We start from the raw sequence: 21,107 nt of genomic DNA on the forward strand, positions 1-21,107 counted from the left end.
CTGTGCTAAGTGCCTTGACTTTTAATAGTTCGTTGCTTCCTACCCTTCACCCCAGCTTGTCCTGAGGTACCGAAGAAACCAAAGTTGTTTTGAGAATTAAAATAGAAAGGCTTAATGGGGATATGTTCTATGCACGATATAATTGGTCCGCTTCAAATGTGCATTCATTGAACTTGCTTAAGTGTCTGGTTGTGTGGTCACCTCTATAGTGGACGTCATACACGCATACACTATCGTCACACTGTGCATGCCACACGAGTGGTTATCTCTGACCTTCCCCTCTGCTCTGCTGGAAATGAATTCCTTTTCCTGCTTGGTGGCCACTGTCTTTTGGTTTTGTTTTGTTTTAGAGTTTTATACAAGGAAACCATGGTATATAGCTCCTTCGGTGAACTTAATACATTGTAGTCATCCGTTCGTGTTGCCTGCATTCTCACACCACTCCGCTTTATTGCTGAGCACTGCAACCAGGCCATAATTTTAAAATCAGTTTTACTAGGTAATGAGCAGTTGAGTTTTTTTCCGGGTTTTAGTTGTCATGGATAAGAGTGGCTTGGAACACCCCAGCTCAAATCTGCAAACATGTTTCTTCTCTACTTTTTTGAGACAGGAGCTGGACTTGAACTTGTGGCTGTCCTGCCTTTTACTCTTGAGTTCTGGCACACACATGTGCACTGCCGTGCCCAGAAGATGTTTTCTTGTTGACCTGGGTAAACACATGGAGCAAGACTGGGTGCTGGGTGGATTTGTGTTTGTAAGACTCTGCCATTCTGTTCTCTCAGGCTGCAGTATCAGTTTCATTTCACTTGTAACACACAAGAGTCCCAGTCACTCCACCTGTGCCTCAGTGGTCGGCATTGTCGGCCTGTTTGTCATTTAAGGGGTGTGCTGTGGAATCTCATTGTGATTTAACTTACATATCCCTGGTAACATGGTATCCAGCATGCCATGTTTTCAGTGGCCTCTATCTGATGTAGCTGGCTGAACTCACACCGTGTATATGGTTTCTTAGGAAGTGCATCACAGGAGTGGAGATCATGAGACACTGGATGTCTCTCAGGGATGGGGCTACCAAGAGAAAGTGAATGTTTCAGTGGTTCTCAACCTTCCTAATGCGGCGACCCTATTACAGTCCCTCATGTTGGGGTGACTCCCATAAAATCATTTTGTTGCTACTTCGTAACTGTAATTTTGCTACTATTATGAGTCGTAATATAAATATCTGATGTGCAGGATATCTGATGTGCAACCTCCACTGGGGTTGGGACCCACAGGTCGAGGACTACTGGATTAAGTGGTGATGGTCCAAGACAAGTCTGCGAAAGATGAACTCTGCAAAACCGTGTTGCAGGTGTTCTGTGAGCTGGATTAAATCACCCTTACGAGAAAATTTTAAATGATTCATGAACTGTGATTTATTTGAAAAATATCTGGGGGGAGGCTTGCGGAGATAACTCAACGGTTAAAAGCACTTGCTCTTCCTTCCAGAGGACTTGGGTTCCATTCCTAACATCCACACAACCTCTCACAACTGTCTGTAATGCCACTTCCAGGGCTCCGACCCTCTGCTCTGGCCTGCAGGCACTATACACGTGTACATGCATGCAGGCAGAACACCCACACACATAAACGATAAAAATAAAAGAAAGAAATCAAAACTCTGCTGGCGTTTTAAAGGAAACTGTGGACCTAGAGAGGTAGCTCTCTTGTCTGAGGACATGGCAGTGGATTTGGTTGCCGGTTAGAGAACAAAGTCAGACTTTCTGTTCAAAGGCTTGCCTAAGATTACGAAGGTAATTTACTTAGGACTAATGAGGCCTGAGATTCCCCAGAAGTTCCTGAGAGATTCTAAAACATGTCTACAATTTTTAAAAACCCACAACATCTCTAATAGTTGCTTTTAAAAAAAAAACTCTTCAAATTTAAATGCTGGCACTGGAGAGATGGCTCAGCGGTTAAGAGCAAGTTCTGCTCTTGCACAGGACTTGAGTTCCATCCCCAACACCCACACTGGGTGGCTTATAACCGCCTGTAACTTAAGCTCCAGGGCGATCTGATGCCTCTGGCCTCCAAAGACACCTGCAGTCTCACATGCACGCACACGTAGATGCATACTCATAATGTAATTAAGAACAATAATACATTTATGAAAAGGATCTGCATGCTAAGGCATGCTTCCTCAGGCATTAGGGGCCTCTGCTAAGCATTCTAACCTCCCCATAAGCCATAGATGTGAAGGGTGTGAGGGCATCGGATTTATTTCCATGCCTCTTGGCACACAGCAGGTGTTGGGGGACTTAGGAACTAGAGTCCATAGGTTGGAATTGCTTCAGTTTACACAGCTCTGCTGTCTTAACGAAGGTGCTTGTGTAGACATGAAGTTGGAGAACAGTCAGCATTCCACTGTAGTCATCCTAACCAATGACACATTCGTTGATGCTGACCCTTCATAGACATTTGGGAGTAAAGACATCCTAGGGTCCCCCTGCAAAGACGAATTATCCCACCAGCCCAATTAATTCATTGTTTATTGAGGACCAAGTTCGTGCATGGCCCTAGGATGGTGAAGACAAAACATTGGCACCTTGATGATCTCCAAGATGTTAACAGTGGAGTGTGTGTGTGTGTGTGTGTGTGTGTGTGTGTGTGTGTGTGTGTGGTGTGTGTCTTGTATGCATGTACATGCTAAGGTCAGGTAGTATAGCAGAGACAGCATTAAACAGAGAAGTTAATAATTGCTATAATATATATCTATAACTATATATATAGTTATATGTAATACTTGTTACATATGGCCCATAGCTCTGTCCAGCAGGGATTTCAAGGTATGTCTTGTCTAGTACATTTGTCATAAGGATTTGCAGGGACATGCTACGTGCCACTCGCTGATAAAGTTGAAAACAATTTTGTACCACTTTAGAACATTTCTTCTTCTTCTTCTTCTTTTTCTTCTTAACAAAGAATGTCTATGCCCATCTGCTTCTGTTTACTTGTGCAAACCCGTCTCATCTCTATCTTATGTAATTCAGAGACTGCCGAAAGCGTGGTGTGGGCCGTTGGCATCAGTGCTGTCGTTCCCGATGAGTGGCAACGGCTCTGTGTTCTCACCGAGGCATCTTGGAGGACAGGATGCCATACATATGAGCAATCTGGATTCTAGCAGGGGTGCCTCAGTCCATTGTAGGGAGAAGAAGTGGTTCGAGAAAACACCGGCCTTCTTATCCCTCTATCCATCTCCCGCTTCGATCGAAGCCATGTGCTGGGAAGGGTTGGCACAGCCTCCCTGGTTTCATTCAGGAAACCTGCCTGCCTGTTAACAACTTGTCACTTTCCCAGGATGCCACTGTGTCATCATCTCTCTCCTTAGAGTCAGTCACAGCAGTGTTAGGTACTAAGTACAGTACTGTACACTCTATTCCTGCCACATTCCCAAAGCATGTGCCCATCAGGGAAGAGACCCGGTGGCCTGCCCTGGAAGATGTGCCTTTGTCTTCCACAGTTCTGTTAGAAGATTCGATGGCCCCAGGAAATCTTAGGTTTCTGAAAGCAAGGTCTCTTTCAGAGTAACCTCAGGCCACGATAAGGGCAGCTTGTCTGCCCAGTGAGCGTTATAGAGTGACCGAAGCACTTTCAAAGGTCCCCCAACCCCCTACATTAAACACTTTTTTTTTCTTGATTCCTGGACTTTTTAACAGTAGTTTACAGTGAATAGACTAAGGAAATGGCACTGTATAAGAACACTGTGTAAGAACAGGCTGAGTGGATATGTCAGTATTGGGACGAGAAAGAAGAATCCAGACAGCCACTGTATGTTGTTTTCACCTCTGAGCCTCAGTAACACCGCCTGCCTGTGTTACCCACTGCCCCAGCTGTCACGTCAAAGCCCTTTGTATTGCAAGTGTCATGTAGACACTTGCTGTAGGGTTGCTGCCACTCACCTGTGCAGTAGGGTCGGTGACGGGGCTCTGGCTTTCAGGCAAGTGGTACTCCCATAGGCATTCTTTCTATCCAAGCCAGGGAAATACAGCCGACATTTTAGTTTAAAAAGTGTTTTCTGCTATAGTTGACTTTAGTTTTGGTCCCTTGTTCATTGTAGTTGTAACTGAAGGGTCTCCCCGGCCCAGGATAAACGACTCATCCCATCAACTATTTGAATGTAATTTTAGTATTTCCCCCCATGTGTACATCACAATGTGTATCTGGAAGTGAAGAGAAAACCTGTGGAGTTGCTTCTCTTTGTCTACCCTATGGGGCCTGGGTGTTGAATTCTGACTGGTTGTTGGTGTCTTTACTCACCGAGCCAGCCAGCCAGCCCGAGTTGTCTGTCTTGGAGGCATCAAAGCTCTCTCTCATGTTGCCTGAGGCAGAGTGTGTTCTGCACGTTAGTTTTACAATAGACAGCACACTGGTTTGAGAAATGACTTTAAACCATGTCTGTGTCTATCGTCCATTCTTCCGTGCTGTTTCTCCACCCGCTCTCCTGCAGGCCAATCAAAGCGGACGCAGCATCACCGTGCATAGCCTCTGTGCATTTGGCCTTTGGAGCTGGTAGATCATTGTTCATTGTGCTTCTGTGAGCTGGGGTTTGCCTGTCCCTGGGTACTGTCTATGGGGCCTGGGCTTTGGGTTGGTGCTTGCAATTTGCAGGAGGAGGGCAGGCTTTGTGTCCTGTAGCCTGTCAGGGACCCTGGGCCCTTTTTCTCAGTTTCTGCAGATGTTCCTGTAGGCACAAGGGAGTCCGGCTGTGCCATTTTGTGTAGAAGGCTCAGTCAGTGCTTATCACTTTCCCTTTTCCCTTCCATTTCCAGGTTCTGCACCCACCCCACCCCACCCCAAACAAAAGGTCAGGATAACTAATGGCCAGAGTCCTTCCTTGGGGAGGGACTTGCATCCTCCAGCGAGGAAAGTAAACTTCCCTGCTGCTGACCCTTGCAGCACAGGCAGCCAGGAGCTGCCTCTGCCCTCTGCTGCACTTCCTGTTCCTTTCTCAGTGACAGGGACGCAGCCCAGCCTTACCTTTGCTCATCCCGCTCCTACTTACCTGCCTTCCCGTGAGTAGGTAGGCTCCTACTCATCTAGCCCTGGCCACATTTCTCTTCTGAGTATGGCCTCCAATCATCCTCTGTGTGACCTTGGTGGTAGGGTGGAGCAGGAGCTACTATCTGAAGGCTTAGTGACTTTTGGCCAAAAGCTTCAATAAAAAAATAAATAAATAAATAAATGAACAGGTGACTGGAGAGTTGGCTCAGCTATTCTAAACACTTGTTGCTTGTATTGGCTGGGTTTGTGTGTCAACTTGACACAAGCCAGAGTTATCACAGAGAAAGGAGCCTCCCTTGAGGAAATGCCTCCATGAGACCCAGCTGTAAGGCATTTTCTCAACTAGTGATCAAGGGGGGAGGGCCCCTTGTGGATGATGCCATCCCTGGGCTGGTGGTCTTGGGTTCTATAAGAAAGCAAGCTGAGCAAGGCAGGGGAAGCAAGCCAGTAAGTAACATCCCTCCATGGCCTCTGCATCAGCTCCTGCTTCCTGAGCTGCTTGAGTTCCAGTCCTGACTTCTTTTGGTGATGAACTGCAATGTGGAAATGTAAGCTGAATAAAGCCTTTCCTCCCCAACTTGCTTCTTGGTCATGGTGTTTGTGCAGGAATAGAAACCCTGACTAAGACATTGCTCTTGCAGAGGTCAAGGGTTTGATTCCCAGCACCCACTTGGCTGCTCACAACAGTCTAACTCCACTTACAGGGGATCTGACTCCCCCTTCCGTTCTCTACAGGGGGTCATACATGTGGTGCATACGTGCAGGCAAGACACCTGTATACATAAGTAAGAAGTAAATATTTTTTATTTATTTGTTTTGTTTTGTTCTGTTCTGTTCCGTTCTATTTTCAAGACAGGGCTTCTCTTTGTAGCACTGGCTGTCCTGGAATTCACATTGTAGACCAGGCTGGCTGGCCTCAAACTCACAAAGATCCGACTGCCTCTGTTTCCCAAGTGCTGGAATTAAAGGCGTGTGTCGCCACTACTTGGAAATAAATCTTAATAGCAGGAGCTTCTGTACCTCTTGGGGGTCCCTAAACCCTGTCCACATCTTGTTTCCTTTGGCTTTTAAGGCCTCTGTGCTTGTGACCAGGCCAAGGTTGGAAATATGCCACCAGTGTGTGGCTCCCTTCTGCACTAGGATGGTCTCTTGAGTGTTTTAGCAATACCGACTCATCACCAGAAAGCATTTGAGGCCCAGCCGTGCAGCAGGCTCTGTTTTGAGCTGCTGGAAAGTTCCATTCTGTCTTTACCCAATAACTTCTTGTGGGGACCATGGAGGGACTTGGAATTGCCTTGGAGCTAAATGGGGCAGAATATGAGTCCACGGTTTATATCTAGGAATAGCCCCTCAGTGTCCACCTATACCCTTCCCCAGGGGGTCCTAATCATAAAACAAGGAAGGGCCTAGGCAGGCTCACCTCCCTTCTCTAACCAGCCACTGTCAGGTAGCCTTGCTGCTTTGCTGTGTTTTCAGGGATGGGGTGGGGTGGTCTTTCTCTTAATCAGGACGCTTCATCACTTTCCAGCAATTCCATTTCAAGCAGATGTTGCCGTCCTGTTTTAGGAATATGGTGAGTGTGATCAGGAGATTAAATAATTGCCATATGGAGATGTGGGAATGGAAGTGCCGGTGGCTCTCGCAGGAAGTCTGGGTCTAAAGATGACGAGGACAAGTTGCTTGGAGCAGGGAGGATGCCCTGGTGGTTTCCGTGCATCTCCGGTCCTTCCTCAGTCCGTCTTTCTCTTACAGTAATAACCGCACTGCATGGATTACAGAGCAACAAGATTAGGGCGTGGATATGGCAGACGTGGGGTGGAAGCTGCGGAGGGAGGCCAGGACAAGCCACTGTCAGTTACTGTGTGGTCCTTGGAGTTGGGCCCCTAGCTGTCTAGTTAAACTCTACATTCTCTGTGCTGGTTGTATTTCAGTGTTTCTTTGATGCTACCCGAGCACCTGAGGACTCATCGTCTGCTCCATTTAGATCTAGGCAGGCCCCTCCAGGGGTCCCAGAAGAAGGCATAGGGGAAGAACAGACCAGCCCCAGTGTGGGAGAAATGGGAGAGGGTACATGATCATTCTGCACTTTCAAAGGCATCTCTGAAAAAATGATTCCTGTGGCAGACAGCTTGGGGATGGAGAGGCAGCAGCCAGCCGTGATGTTCTCCTTAGCTTTCTTTACCCTCCATATTCTGGCCGTCCCTGCTTCTTCTACCATGGGGCAAAAGGGCCAAGAGGTCCTTGAGGATGGGAAACAGGAACTCAGGAATCAGTCCAAGAAATTGACCAAAGGTAGCAGTGATCTATAATCCTCTCCCTTGAAAAGTCCAGTAGTAGACGTCGTATTTCAAACACAGGCAAGTCTTGACCCATCCTAGTGCTGGGATCAAAGGCTTGCATGACCACTACCTGGCTGGTGGGGAAGGTTTAGAGGAGGAGGCATGGGGGGGGTCTCAGAAAAAGGGTCACAGGCACAGCAGCAGAAGTGAGGTGGGGGCTGCCTGTTGCCTCCTGGCTCTGGCAGGGACACTCTTAGGAGACAGTGTAGGGATACAGCTCTGGGAACTAGCCTTGTCCTTCCCCAAATTGCTCTCCAAAGCCTTTGATCCGTTCAAAGCCAAATAAACAGCCTGGGGGTGAGTCTCTTAAAGTATTTGAGCCATTTTCTTCTGCTTTGAGCTGGGAAAACGAATGAGGATTTTGCAGGCTGACCTAGGGAATTGTCTAATATGATGGAGTTCAAGCGCTCAGTGTCAGTTGCTGTATGGTACTTGAAGTTAAGCCCCTGTCTTGTTAGAGTGTACACATCCTGCGGTAGTTATATTTCTGTGTGTTTCCCTGATGCTTACAGAGTACCTGAGTGGTGGTGTAGCTGCGTCATTCCCTTGAAAGGCTTTGATGAGGCTAGGGCTTAGAGGACGGTGTGTGTGTGTGTGTGTGTGGGTGTGTGTGTGGGGGTGTGGGGGGGCAGGGGTTGTGGGGAGGGTGGTGTGGGGGTTGTGGGGTGTGGGGGTGTGGGGGGGCAGGGGGTTGTGGGGTGGGGGGTGTGGGAGTTGTGGGGTGTGGGGGTGTGGGGATTGTGGGGGTGTGGGGGGTGTGGGGGGTGTGGGGGTGTGGGGTGTGGGGGTTGTGGGGTTGTGGGGGTGTGGGGGTGTGGGGGTTGTGGGGGTGTGGGGTGTGGCGGGTGTGGGGGGGCGGGGGTTGTGGGGTGTGGGGTGTGGGGGGTGTGGGTTGTGGGGTGTGGGTAGAGCATCATCGTTTCTGACCCTGACCTTGACACTGTGAGGACTGTACAGGGAGAGCTGATGAGGAAGCCCAGACTTGGCTGATCTCCTTGCACACGGAAGAGTTTGCTAGGAATCTTATATCATAGCCAAGGACTCCAACATAGAGTCTCTGACTTAGGGAAGCAGGGTTTTGTAGGTTCCTGGTGACCGTACTCCTCATACATTATTCATTTAACCCTAAATATTAAAGCTAAGAGGACAGGGCCTCCCTTCTACCAGGCTGGCTCAGGGCACCCCTTGTAACCTTTATGGGGATCCTGCAGGAAATGCCAGGAAATGTTCTGAAAACTTAAATAACGAATGAGAGGGGAAAAAAAGAAAAACCTTGCTGTTGGTTCTTAGAGGCAAGGCAATGGTCAGGAAGCTAGTGCAAGCTGGTCAGGAAGGTGTGTTATTATTTATCTGTTATTAATTTATTCCTTGACAGTTTCATATGTGCACATGGTATATCTCGATTGCTTTCATCTCCCATTCCTCCCTCCCACCCCCATCCCTTCTGAAACATCCACCTTCACGTCTTCACTGTGTCTTCTTTTTCCTCCTAGTTTCCCCATTTCCCGTCCCCTTCCCCACTCCCACCCCCTCCCACGTCGTCGTCGTCGTCGTCGTCGTCGTCGTCGTCATCATCATCATCATCATCATCATCATCATCATCTACTAAGGCCACTCAGTGCTGCTGATGGAATCGTGACTGATCTGTTAGGCTTGATCTTGTGCATACAAATGGAACTGCACTGCGCAGGGCACAATGGCTGCGTCATATCCAGAAGGCAGTGTTTTACCAAATTCCTCCTCTTGATGCTCTTTGCACCCCCACTTCCGCTATGTCCCCGTGATCGAGAGGGATGTATCCCAATGATAAGGGCAGTCCTAGTGGAAAAGGTATGTCTCTAACGGCTACTTTAATCAGCATGGTTTAGCCTGTGCCCCTCTGAGAAGCGGCAGACACCAGGCCTTGCTATTCTCAGCCTAGGAAGCCAGTGAATGCTCTTCAGAGGCTGCAGGTTCCTGGAGAATTCACACTTGGGGGTCCACTGTCTCAGTAGTTTCGATAGTCAAGATGGAGAGACAAGTGTCTCTTTAGCACACCCTCAGTGCTGTGTGGTATATTCTCTTCTCCAAAGACACCCGGTACCGCCTTGTCCCACTGTTAGTTTATGTGTACTGCTTTAAATCTTCTGGTCACAGTTACACGGTGTTCCCTGAAAGAACACATAAAACACAAACCTGACAGCTTGTGGCCAACAGGAAGGCATCCATGGGACCTGGCATGCTGGGCAGGGTGACAGAGTAGTGGTTAGAGCCATGCCGTGTGCTATTTGTGAAGGTGTCCCCAGTCAGACACCACCACCTCAGGAAGCAAAGCCCTCCTAGTGTGGAAGACTCAGTGAAGGGCCAGGTATGAGATCACCTTCCGTTTATGTTACTGAAGTGACATTTATGTGGCTTGCTTGAGCCTCGTTTCCTCGGGAAATCAGTCTGATCTAGGAAACCATTGTCTTCTGGGCCAGGGAAGATACAGACGCTGTCCTCAGCCACCAACCAACACCACCTTCCCAGCCTCTATGTCTGTCTCTGCAGCAGCACAGCCAAACGACCTGCTGTGCCGTTCTCTCTTGACTTTATCCATCCCCCATCCCTTCAGTAATGGCTGGGCATATTCTGGGATGATATCCTCTGGTCTGTGCATGGTTCTTCTCCTACCATGGCTCATCCCCTGCCTCAGCTCTGTACTCTGCTTGCAGTCAGAAAGGCACCAAGTCAGTGGCATAGACATCAGGACCTTGGACCCTCCAGGGTCTCCTGTGGCCTGCTGGCTCCTCCCCAGGAAGGACACCGTGCAGGCTATGCCAGCAGTCTCTGCATGGCATCTGTGCATTGCCTCGCGTGTGCTTTCCTTTTCTAGTCTCCTTAGGCACTTGTAGGCTTCTTGACTGTTTCGGTAATCACTGTGAAGCATGACAAAGCTTGGGTTCATGGGCATCTGTTTCCTTTTCTCTAAATAGTGACCGTGGCATAGTCTCGTTAGCAGCTGTGTGTGGCCCCCTCGGTCTCTGCAGGGGATAGTCTCCTAGGTAGTTGTTCTTGAAAGTTGATGAAACTGAAGCTGCTCCCCAGAGACCCACGATTCTTACCTGGGATGTACGAGACATCTGGGGACAGGTGTGTTCCCTCCCTTTACCCGTCCATTCCACATGGCCCCATCACCTTCAGTCACGGCACACTGCTGCTTAGCGCCTAACCGTTTCTGCACAGTTGATCTCTCGGGTGACGACAGCTTTGGCTTTTCCTCTTTTTCCAGTTCTAAAAGCGTTATTGAGAAGGTCTTTGCAGAACCAGCTTTCGGAGAAAGAGGGAAGTGGATTTCAGCCCTGGAATGGCAGGGTAAAGATGAGACGCTTCACTCCCTTCTCCCCGTTGTGTACCTTCTGCTGGGGTTTCCCCACCTTTCGCCTGACTTCTTGGTGTTGGTCAGTCTTTCCTGGCTGCCCTGGGCCTGCTGTGGTTTCATACTTCATAAGTCCCCAGCCCCGGTGGCCTCTGTGTCTACATCCAGAGAGCCCTGGGGTGAGGCTTCTACCCACGGCGGGTTAGCCCACCCTCCTCTGCAGCCCACAGAGCTGCTTTCACATGAATCATGTATTTATCCTTAAATAAACGAACGCAGAAGTACACCCTGGTAAATCGTCCAGAGAGTGCCAGAAATTTAGTCTCTTGGCACCATTTTCTACCTCTCCTCCGGAGCCACATGATGGCTTCCTGTACCTTCCAACCAAGGATTCTCCGTGTTTATTTTTACATGTGGGGATATGCAGCTTCGAGTATCGCTGCTTTCTCCGTTGTTTAATGAGTTCCTTCCATGTGTTGTTGTGGTCAGAGGTAAACAAATGCTCAATGGAAGGATGGTAGGAAAGGAGACAAAGTGTAGACTATCGACATCTTCTCCTTTGTCTCCGTCTAAACCTCAAACATAGCGAATGCACCCTGGCTAATGATTTGTTACTGTGTTGCATCTTTTCCCCTCCTTTCAGCTGCTGCTGTTGTTGTTGTTGTTGAGACAGTCGCACTCTCTAGCCCGTGCAAAAATTGCAGCAGTCCCTCTGCCTCAGCCTCCTGGGTAACTCAGGACTGAGTTACCAAACCTGGCATGTTTTTGGGGTGTGTGTGTGTGTGTGTGTGTGTGTGTGTGTGTGTGTGTGTGTGTGTGTGATTGTTTTGTGATAAAGCTGGTTCATTCTTCTCTGCTTTCCTGTGATGAGATTTTTTTTTTAAAATAGTTATAATCTTATCTCCTGCAACACACTATTGTTTGCTTCTTGTGTGTGTTACTGTACACACAGGGGGAGGGCAGTTCTGCTGGGTGAGCTGTGTCAGGGTGCAGCCTGCCTTCCTACCGGTGCACAGTAAGTTGGTAAGGTGGTGACCTGTGATGGTGGCACCGTCCTCTGAAGGTGTGCTCACTGGCCAGGCTGCGGCAGGAACAGAGCCCTACTTGTAGGAACCATGACTAGGGCAAACGTGGAGCCGGGGTTTGCCCTTCGTGGCCTGTGCTGCCATGTTGTGTACTTGAATATTAGATTAAATCCTTCAGGAAGCTTGTGGTTTGCCAGCCATGGTGCAGTGACACAGGTAGCTTTGCCTTTTATTTGGGGTTTTTACAGCATAATACTGCGTGTGTTCTGTTTTTAGCGTTTTTGTCAAAATCGCTTGTATTCTGTGTCCACAAAGGCTGTTCTGTCATTGCTCTGGAGCTCTCTTTGGTACAAACCCATGGCGATTTGCCTGGGTTAACCCTCCAACACATTCGTGGGTTTGTCCAGTCTGGGGCTGCTTTGAAGAGTGTTATGTATATCCTCGTGTTTGACTTCTGTCATTAGGTAATAGCCACCTGCCCCCCTTCTGGCTTGCCTGGAGGTGCACACATTTCACGCAGCTGCCATTGGGCTTGGGCATGAATTTGATCTTAATTTTGAACGATACCCGCTCTTCTCCTGGCCTTGCTTAATCCCCAGAAGGAGGGTAGGCCCATTATTGCCCTGCCTCACAGCGAGCTCGCAGCTGCCATGCGGTCCTGTGCTTCCCCAGTGGCTTTCTGCAAATGTTTGCCGCGGTCCTTTATGCACCGTACGCACTTCGCTCAAAGTCAAGTGTGTGGTGAAACCTGGCTGCCATCGATGTTTGCGTGACTGTCCTGGCAGAGCTGCCCTTGGGCGTGTTTGGGTTTATTAGCTAGCTTTCAAAACTGGCATTCCCTCTCACGCTGGCCCTTTATAAATTGAGTGAGGAAAGGCGGCATGGGCCAAGAGGGGAGGACATAGGTGGTGCCAGCTCCAATAGAGATGTCTGTGGTCTATAGGCTTCCTATCCTTCAGACATTATCTTTGGGTTCTGGGAAGGAAGTTGGCCCCTTCCCTCTTATGCTGGCTCCATTTGAGATCCCAGAGTGCTGGACCAACTTGGTCCTGGACTGGTATGTTCCAGTGCGACAGGCTTGGGTGAGGCCATGGAAGGGTTGTGTGATGGTTTATATAGGCCTGGTCCAGGGAGTGGCACTATTAGGAGGTATGGCCTTGTTGGAGTAGGTGTGTTACTGTCGGGGTGGGTTTAAGACCCTCACTCTAGCTGCCTGGAAGTCAGTCTTCCCCTAGCAGGCTTCATATGAAGATGTCAAACCCTCAGCTCCTCCTGCACCAGGCCTGCTTGGATGCTGCCGTGCTCTTGCCTTGCCTGTAATAGAGTGAACCTCTGAGCCTGTAAGCCAGTCCCAATTAAATGTTGTCCTTCTAAGAGTTGCTTTGGTCATGGTGTTTGTTCACAGCACTAAGACCCTAACTAAGGTGGGATGCTTTGCATGGATCATACAAGTCAGAGGCAGCAAACTTCTCTTGTAAAGGGCCAGATGGTAATTAAATAAATTCCCACAAATATTTATAGTGAAATTCAAAACATACCTAATAGTCAAGGCCTGTGATTGAGGAAGGTGGGATCTGAGGGCTGGGGTGATGTTTCCCTCAGCAGAGTGAGTCAGAGTGGGCCTTCCCTTACCCATCACCACATCCACCTGACATGTCCACCCGTCAAAACCATTAGGTTGTGAGCAAACAAAGACCAGCTCCTTTGGCAGACTGTGGAGGCCACCCCTCCACTTAGCCTGCCAAGGTTGTGGGACCCAAGAGGAGTGGACTGACCTACCTTGCCTAGAAGGTAATGTATGATCGGGGTGCTGGTCCTAAGATATGGAACAAGGCTGCCCGGGTGGTTTCTCTGGCCCTGGGTCATGCCCTCAAGTGCACAGAGGGACCTTCAGAGGCAGAGGAGGAAGAGCCTAAGGACATTCTGGAACCATCAGGATGTCTATGTGGCTGAGCTCTCTGTGAAGATAGCTGTATGCAGAAACGAACTGTTAATGTTTTTCACTGTAATGGAATCCCTTGCAGCTTGTGGCTACTGTGTGGTGCAACCAGGTGTGAAAATGCAGTGAGCAGGGGTGTGAGGGTGGGGGTTTGCCATGACCCATACCCCACAGTCTCTGCTCCCTCTCCCCGTTCACCATCTCCAATTACCACTCCAACAGTTGTTTATTTTCCTTGGAAATATTTGAGACACATCCCTACAGTCTTATTTATGCAATAAATTTAATCTGTTAAGCTTGTTTTACAAACTAGAGGTCAGCTTGAGTCTAGTCCCTCCAAGTTTATAGAGTTTGGCCAGACACCAGCTGCCGGTCAGGCCAGCCCTCTTTTACGTCCTTATTGACTTTTACAGTTCTGTATGCTTGTAGTTGGCCCACGTCTTGGTGTAGGGTTGTCTCCTTTCCCCTTCCCGGTTTGAGTAGTTGTGGAAGAAGGGGTGGTGGGAGGCGAGTTACCATTAAAAGTCTGAGCCGTACCTTTGATTTCAGGAGACGGCCAAAAGCCGTGTTATTGCTCTCAGTTTAAGGTTTTGGCAAAGCTTTTTATAGACCATAGATACAAGACTTTTTGTCTTAATCATACTCCTTTCTCCTGACTGGCTTATTCTTGACGATCTATAAATACTCGCCGTGATGGAGGTGCGTTTTTAGACGGGAGGGAACCGCTTTTCCCTTGTGTGGGTTTTAACTGTAATTACCTCTGCCACCAAGTGCCAAACTCACCTTCAGTTCACTCTCTGCTGAGCAGGCAGGGGAAAGCAGCACTAGTGTTTGTTTAATCTACTCATTCTCGAGGCCGGAAATGGCTTCCCTTCAACAATAGGGGCCGAACTCAGATGGAGGCATAGCTTTGTGTGGCTTCTGTGCTGTCCTTGATAGGAGAGAGTCGTGCTCTCCACATCCCTGTGTGGGGCGTCATCTGAGTTCCAGCTAGTTGCAGAGTGCCCGCCCCTGGTACCTCAGTAGCTCACCACCTCCAGCCCCCACTTCTGAGCAGGGCTGAGCGACACTCCACAGTGTCGTGTGACCTGGGGTTGTCGGTGGGCAGAGCAATGAACTCTGCTGGAGAGAAGCAGGCCGGCTTGCTAACCCAGGAGTCTAACACACAGATGGAGCCTGATTGCTTCCCAAGCCAGTGTAGCAGCAGCCAATTCCTCCATCATTGACCTGGAATCACTCATTTCCTGCCTGCCTCTGGTGACCCTGAGTTACTCAGTGCACTCTCTCAGGGAGGCTCTCTCCGTGGCTTCCTTGGCTGACTCTCTATTGCACAGTGGGATGTACATGCTGCGCGCGCACTAGCCCATGGCCTTAGAGAAGGTCCCTGGGGAAGGTAACAAGCAGTGAATGTAGTTTTATCAGTATTTCACAGAGCTCAGTGTGTTCAAGTGTTACTGGTGCTCAGTAGTGCACAGAAGCGGTCAGCGCTGGTGCTGGGGTAGTGTTCGAGGTTGGCAAAGCAGGTCACTGTACAAGGCGAGTCTTGGCTTTCTGCTCTTACCAAGTGTTTATCTTTTGCCGGATCCTTGTCTTGGTTCGCTCACCATTGCAACTCCACTAGCGGCTTTGGCATCAGGCGTGTACCTGGTGTCCAGGAAGTCTGAGCTGAAACCCTGAACAAGCACAGACACTGTGGGCCAACCAAAGATGGGTGGTTACCCCTTGCCATGGAGGGATATCGGGTGGCTTTGCTGGAGGACCTGTGGACCAGCCTGGGTTGCTGGGGGTCAAGAGGTAGGAGGATATTCCAGGGAATTAACGGTGCTGGGAGGTAGAAGAAAACAGTGAGTCAGGCGAGTGTCAACCAGTTCAGTTGGACAGGAGCTTGGGGGGATAACCAGAAGTGAAGAAGACGGTCCAGGGGCATGGATGGGTGGGCAAGGAAAGCTCAGAGCACAGGGAGAGTCTACTGCTTGTTTGAGTTGGGTATTACGAATGCTGGGAAGCTATGTTTTATCCCTTTACACCTCGCACTCAAAGCTTTTTGGCAAGTGTTGCTGAGTGACTTCCAGAGAGCTCAGCCGGGCTGCTGTGGGTATCCTCTGCTGTCTGTGAGGAGGTTGGGAAGAGGGTGGCCCTTCTTGTTTAAATTCAGGTCAGTTGATTTCTGGTCGATTGCAGAGACTGGCCAAGACAGATTCTTCAGCAGGAGTCGTGGACTGCATGTTTACTAGATCAATTGCACTTTGTAGCAAGGACCTGTCTGTCACATGGGAAGGGATCTCCCAGCTGTGACAGCACACTGATTCATGTCTGTATGTCAGGCTCTACTCCCCGACACATGGGCGTTGGCTCTTCAGGAACCAGTGTTTCTGATACAGCCTGATCAAACAGTGCTTGGACAGAGGGGAGGACTGGGGAGGACTGTTGTGAGGGACGGTTCAGTGCAGCGTTTTGTGGGTTAGTTACTGGTTTCCCTTGAGATATAAAATGCCCTTGTATATTTCACTGTCCTGAGTGGATCAGAGATGACCACCCAGGAACGTTAAGAGTTCCCTTGGGGGTTAGGGGAATGGCTCAGTAGAGAGTTTGCTATACAAGCATGAGGCCCTCAGTTTTAAAACAACCCAGAGTCCACACCATAAAAGCCAGGCATAGCTATAATCCCAGAGCTAGAAGGTGGGGGCAGGTAGATCCTGGGAGTTAAATGTCTGAAACAGTTCTGTCCCCAAGGACATAGGGTGGAAAGTGAAGAAGGAGGAGGACATCAAGTGTCTTTTTCTGATTTCTACAAGTGAGGACCCCCCACCCCCACCCCTGCCCCCCAGCACACCATGATCCTATATAAAAGCCTGATGTAGCAGGTGCCTATGACCCAGCACTGAGGATGAGGCAGGAGAATATCTCTGGGACACATGTACCACACTTAAAATCATTCCCTATACACAGAAAGCTGAGTCACTCATAAGAAATTTTGATGCGAGGCCAGCCTGTGCTATATAATATGGCAAGGCTGTCTTTAAACCAAACCTGGGATATTTAGCTGTGTGTGTTTGCCTAGGGCCGGGGTTTGATCTTGACATACCTAAGGGGTCACTCAGAGTACATCCTATGTGTTCAGGCAAACACATAGTAGTGTAATAAGACCCTCCCCCCTTTTACTACATCTGGTGCCCCTTGATCGCTGTTCCATTTAAAATTGTCAACTTCAATCTCACCTGTCCTTTGCACCCCAGAAAATAGCCGTTGCAGCATCAGACTGAGGACTTACAGAGGCCAATGCTGGAAGCCCATTCCGTGTTTTTAGATGACGGGTCACGTTGGTGTTTAGTCACCACCATTACTGCTCACTTGGCCTCACTCTCACGTCCCCGGTGTGCTTAGTCCTCTGTTACAGCCACTTGATGTCCTTTGATCTACTGAGCTGTTTAACTGAGTTGTGGCAGAGTCTTGACAGTTTGAGCTGTCTCCGTGGTGGAAGCTTAGCTGAGAATAAATCCCCAAGTTTGACGAGTCACTGTACTCATTATTGGACACCTACTATGTGTAGATGTTGTAAGTGCCACTCACTGCTGCTCTGTGAGGGTGGCTCTGTAAATATTTGCTGAATATTAACCGTGTGAATGTTTGTTTAATCATTCAGCCTTGCAAAGTTGTTGCAGCTGGATTCTGGAAGAGAAATCTGAGGCTTGGAGAGAGGATTAGGAGCAAGCTTCCTAAACACAGCTAATAGCTTCACACATGCAAAGCACCAAGCTGCATTTGTGTGGGGCAGGTCTGGTTCTGTGACTTGGCTGCCTGCTCTTTGGAGCCTGCAGGTCAGGGCAGATCAGGGTGCTCTTTGTGGGAAGGCACTTGGTATACTTGAGACTGCTCTTTCCAGGTGAGAGGGGCAGACGGGGCTTAGGGACGGCCTGGATGTGGTAGAGCCATCTGTCCAGCGTCACTTGCCTTGATGTAGTGTGCTGTGTCCAGCAGGTGATGTGGGCAGAGGCAGCTTGCATGCTTAAGGTGCTTGAGACACGGGAGTTGGTTTTCTGTAAACCGGTTTGAACTGCTGTTCTGTGCTCTTTGAAAGACTAAACTATGCAAAGACTCAACCCATAGAAGCAGCCCAGGGCTTTGCAGTAGGAACCCCAGAAGATTCTCACTGCTGCTGCCTGCAGTTACGGTCTGTATGTAAACATGTTATTAATTCACATATTCTCTGTTATTTTAGGCTTTGGACGTGGACCGGATGGTTCTCTACAAAATGAAGAAATCTGTGAAGGCAATCAATATCTCTGGGCTGGGTGAGTCCTCCCTGTTCCCCGGGGGGTGAAGGGTGGGGGTTGGGGGGAGGTGGGAGGGGTAGGGGTAGGGTGTGAAGTCCTGACTTTAATCACCAATTACCAGTGAGTGTTGAGCCTCCTGCACTGAGCACAGAGACACTGGGACACCTACTCCAGAAATTGGCTTTATTTACCTGTAGTCTGGTTCAGTCCTCTGTCCCCTGTCTGCCCTTGAGTGAGCCCACTCCCTCGGACTGGATGCTGCTTGCATTTAGTCTGTGCCATGAATCCCAGCAGACTTCTCTCTGTATTTCTCATCTCTCTCGTTATTTCCTAGTTTGGAATGACAATGAGTAAACACTCAAGCATAATCCACTACCTACCCAGGAATATTTGATTGACTTATAAATGCACTGAAGAAGAAAAAAATCACCTCGGAACTGGGGAGAGCTCAGTCGCTCGAATATTTACTGAGCACACCAGGTGAAGCCTGGGTTTGGTTCCCAGCACCTGTGGCACGTGTGCGTGACTCTAGCACAGGGAGCGGAAGCAGAAGGGTCAAAAGTTCAAGGGTATCCTCAGTTACATAGTAAGTTAGAGGCTAGCCAGGACTGCATGAGACCCCGTCTCAGAACAAAAGAGTCCCTGGAACTTTTTTGGCTTGAAGTCAGCAGGCTGTGCAGATGGTAGGAAGGCTGCCCCACACAAATACTGTTAATGATGGAAAATATTTCTGAGAAGTCACCAAATGTCTGTGTGGCCTCATTCAGAAGGAAGGTGTCAGCCTTCAGAAAGCAGAAATGGTGATAATGGTAGACGTTTAAAAGAGGCTGGTAGGTGTGGGGCAAGTGGGCACTGCTCAGTGCAAACACGTGGGTGGAGACGGCCCTTACCTGAGACGTGTGCAGTTAGTGTTGAGTATGAACCCAGGGCAGCCCCACAGTCATGCTCACACTGAGTCGGGCTAGGGAGGATAAAAACTTCTAGACTGTTCCACAGCCTGCTGACATCATCTTGTCTTCCTGGTCAATAACTCCTCCGACTAAAAGGAGACATCTCAAGGGAAGAGAGTCACAGTACAGACGCCTGGGGGCCTGAATGTCCCTCTAGACATAGGGACCCACACTCCTACACTTATCGGGCTGCTCTCCCGCAGGCTGGCTAGCCTGTTGCTCCAGGATCTACCTGTTGGGCTGTTCTCTGGAAGGGTAAAATGGAACCAGATGAGTGGATTCCACGGGGCTCAGGCCCAGATAGAGTGAACATATATGACGTAGGGGATTTGTAAGATTGAGTCACGCATTATGGTCTGTGGAGTCCAACAATGGCTGTCAGCACACCAGAGAGGTTGTGGACCAGTTGATGCTCAATCCACCAGCCTGGATTCACGAGCAGCCTCCATCTGGAGCTGAAAGCCTAGAGAGTCCCAGGAGAGTTATTGGTCAGTCAGTCTGAGGAAGGAGGCCTAAGACGCTGGGTTCTGGTGTTGAAAGGCACTTACAGAGGGCACGGTAGACAGGCTAACACCAGTCGGCTTGTCCCTCAGATCTCCTTATGTCCAGGCCCCTGCCGGAAGGTACTGCCCACTCTTTGGGAGTCCTCTCTCTGTTTCTCTAGGAGCGTTCTTCCAGACTTGCCCAGAGGCGCGTCTCTTGGTTGATGTTGACTCCATAAGCGGTTGAGGCAGTAACCGCCTCAACGTTCTCTTGAAGACTTAGGAACTGATTTACAGAGGTTATACAAGACCTCCACAGTGAGGCCTTCCAAATGCTTCTGCAGAAACTTAGAGACAGCCCAGATAAGACATGTGTGAGGGACAGGAGGCTCAGTACAGCAAAGAACCCAAGTTTCACCCCGGTCCCAGTCAGAACTGGCAGGAACGAGGACAAGCTGATTCTTAAATACGGGTGGAGGGCTAGAAAGTGGTCTTCTGCCTCAGACCCTGTCCTGCAGAAGGCAAGGGGACAATGAACACTTCACGTGGCCCCTCAGCTTCCTGTGCATTGTGATAACCTGTACACAGACCACTCTAACTAACAACAGGAGGGGCCTGCAGACCGGGCTGTCCCCAGGGTGCTCCTTTCCTGTTGGCACAGTGGCTGTTCAGTCACAAAGCCATTGCCTGGCTGCCTCAGTATGTCTAGTACCTTGTTGCTTCTCAGGAGGCCAAGAACTCACTAAGGGGCGGGGTGCTCAACTGTTGACAAAACTCCAGATTTCACAAAGCACCTCAGGAGAATTTATTTTAATTTTTAAAATTTGGATTCACTTGGCTTTTTTGAGTTTATCGTTTGGAGTGTCTTGTATGCATCGTATAAAAGGGATACTGTATTTTGGTCAGATTGAAAAAAAGGTGATTTCGCCGTCACGCATGGAAAAGGCTTTATCAGAGATAAAAAGGAGATTGTCTTTTTGACGTGAGATAAATAGGAGTTGGTGTGGCTCGTATGCGGGCTGATGCACGTGTCCGTCAGCCTTGATTCACGCACACATCTCTTATTTGCCTTTCTCACCCACATCGCCGTGCGTGAACCGTAAACCTCGTTCTGTTACCTCTTCCTGGAAGCATTTTAGAAATAAAGACCAGAGGCACTGCTGTGTCTGCTTAAAATCCAGCAGAACTCCTCTTATTCGCACAGAAGTCAATGGCCGTGAGCTCCATCAGAACGTGGGAACCATGAAGGAGGCCTATAGAAGCCTCCTTCTGTAGAAGCAGTAGAATGGGGGTGGAGTAGACGGATTCTTACCAGAGTCACCCGACAGTTTCAGTGTTCAAGTAGGGGTTGTCGGGGGATGTTGCCTTGATCTCTTCCATGTTCAAGCAGTCCTGAAGCCATCCATAGCTGCCATATATCACCACGTATCCCCTGGTCTTAGGCCACCCATCAGAGGTCCACTCCTCAAGCCCGTAAGCACATCTTTGATTGCCTCGCCATTTCCTGTCTTGCATGTTTGGGCCTCCCTCCATGCACACAGTCTGATCAAAATGCTGCTTCTCCTTGAGACCCCAGGAAGGAGCTTCGCTTGCTTGCAAGGGCCTCCCAGCTCTTGGGCACTGTGTCTAGGTCTGTGTTGTTTCTGAGCTTCTGTGCATCCAGCAAGCTGGCTTTGCACCTGACCTTGAGCGGGGGAATCGTTCGTCTTTGTTGTCTTGTA

General features: G+C 49.3%; 1 protein-coding gene across 4 annotated transcripts in view; it reads left to right on the forward strand.

Annotated features, from left to right (window-relative positions):
- The window catches only part of Asap2 (ArfGAP with SH3 domain, ankyrin repeat and PH domain 2), a 162,168-nt gene that overhangs the window by 39,762 nt on the left and 101,299 nt on the right, over positions 1 to 21,107 (forward strand). For all 4 annotated transcript variants that reach the window (NM_001108704.3, XM_087553728.1, XM_087553729.1 and 1 more), the window contains 1 exon segment: positions 17,900 to 17,972. In NM_001108704.3, the coding sequence (NP_001102174.2) occupies positions 17,900 to 17,972 (73 nt within the window).

The sequence above is a fragment of the Rattus norvegicus genome, chromosome 6 (assembly GCF_021556685.1).
Source record: "Rattus norvegicus strain SHRSP/BbbUtx chromosome 6, alternate assembly SHRSP_T2T, whole genome shotgun sequence".
Lineage (NCBI taxonomy): Eukaryota > Metazoa > Chordata > Mammalia > Rodentia > Muridae > Rattus > Rattus norvegicus.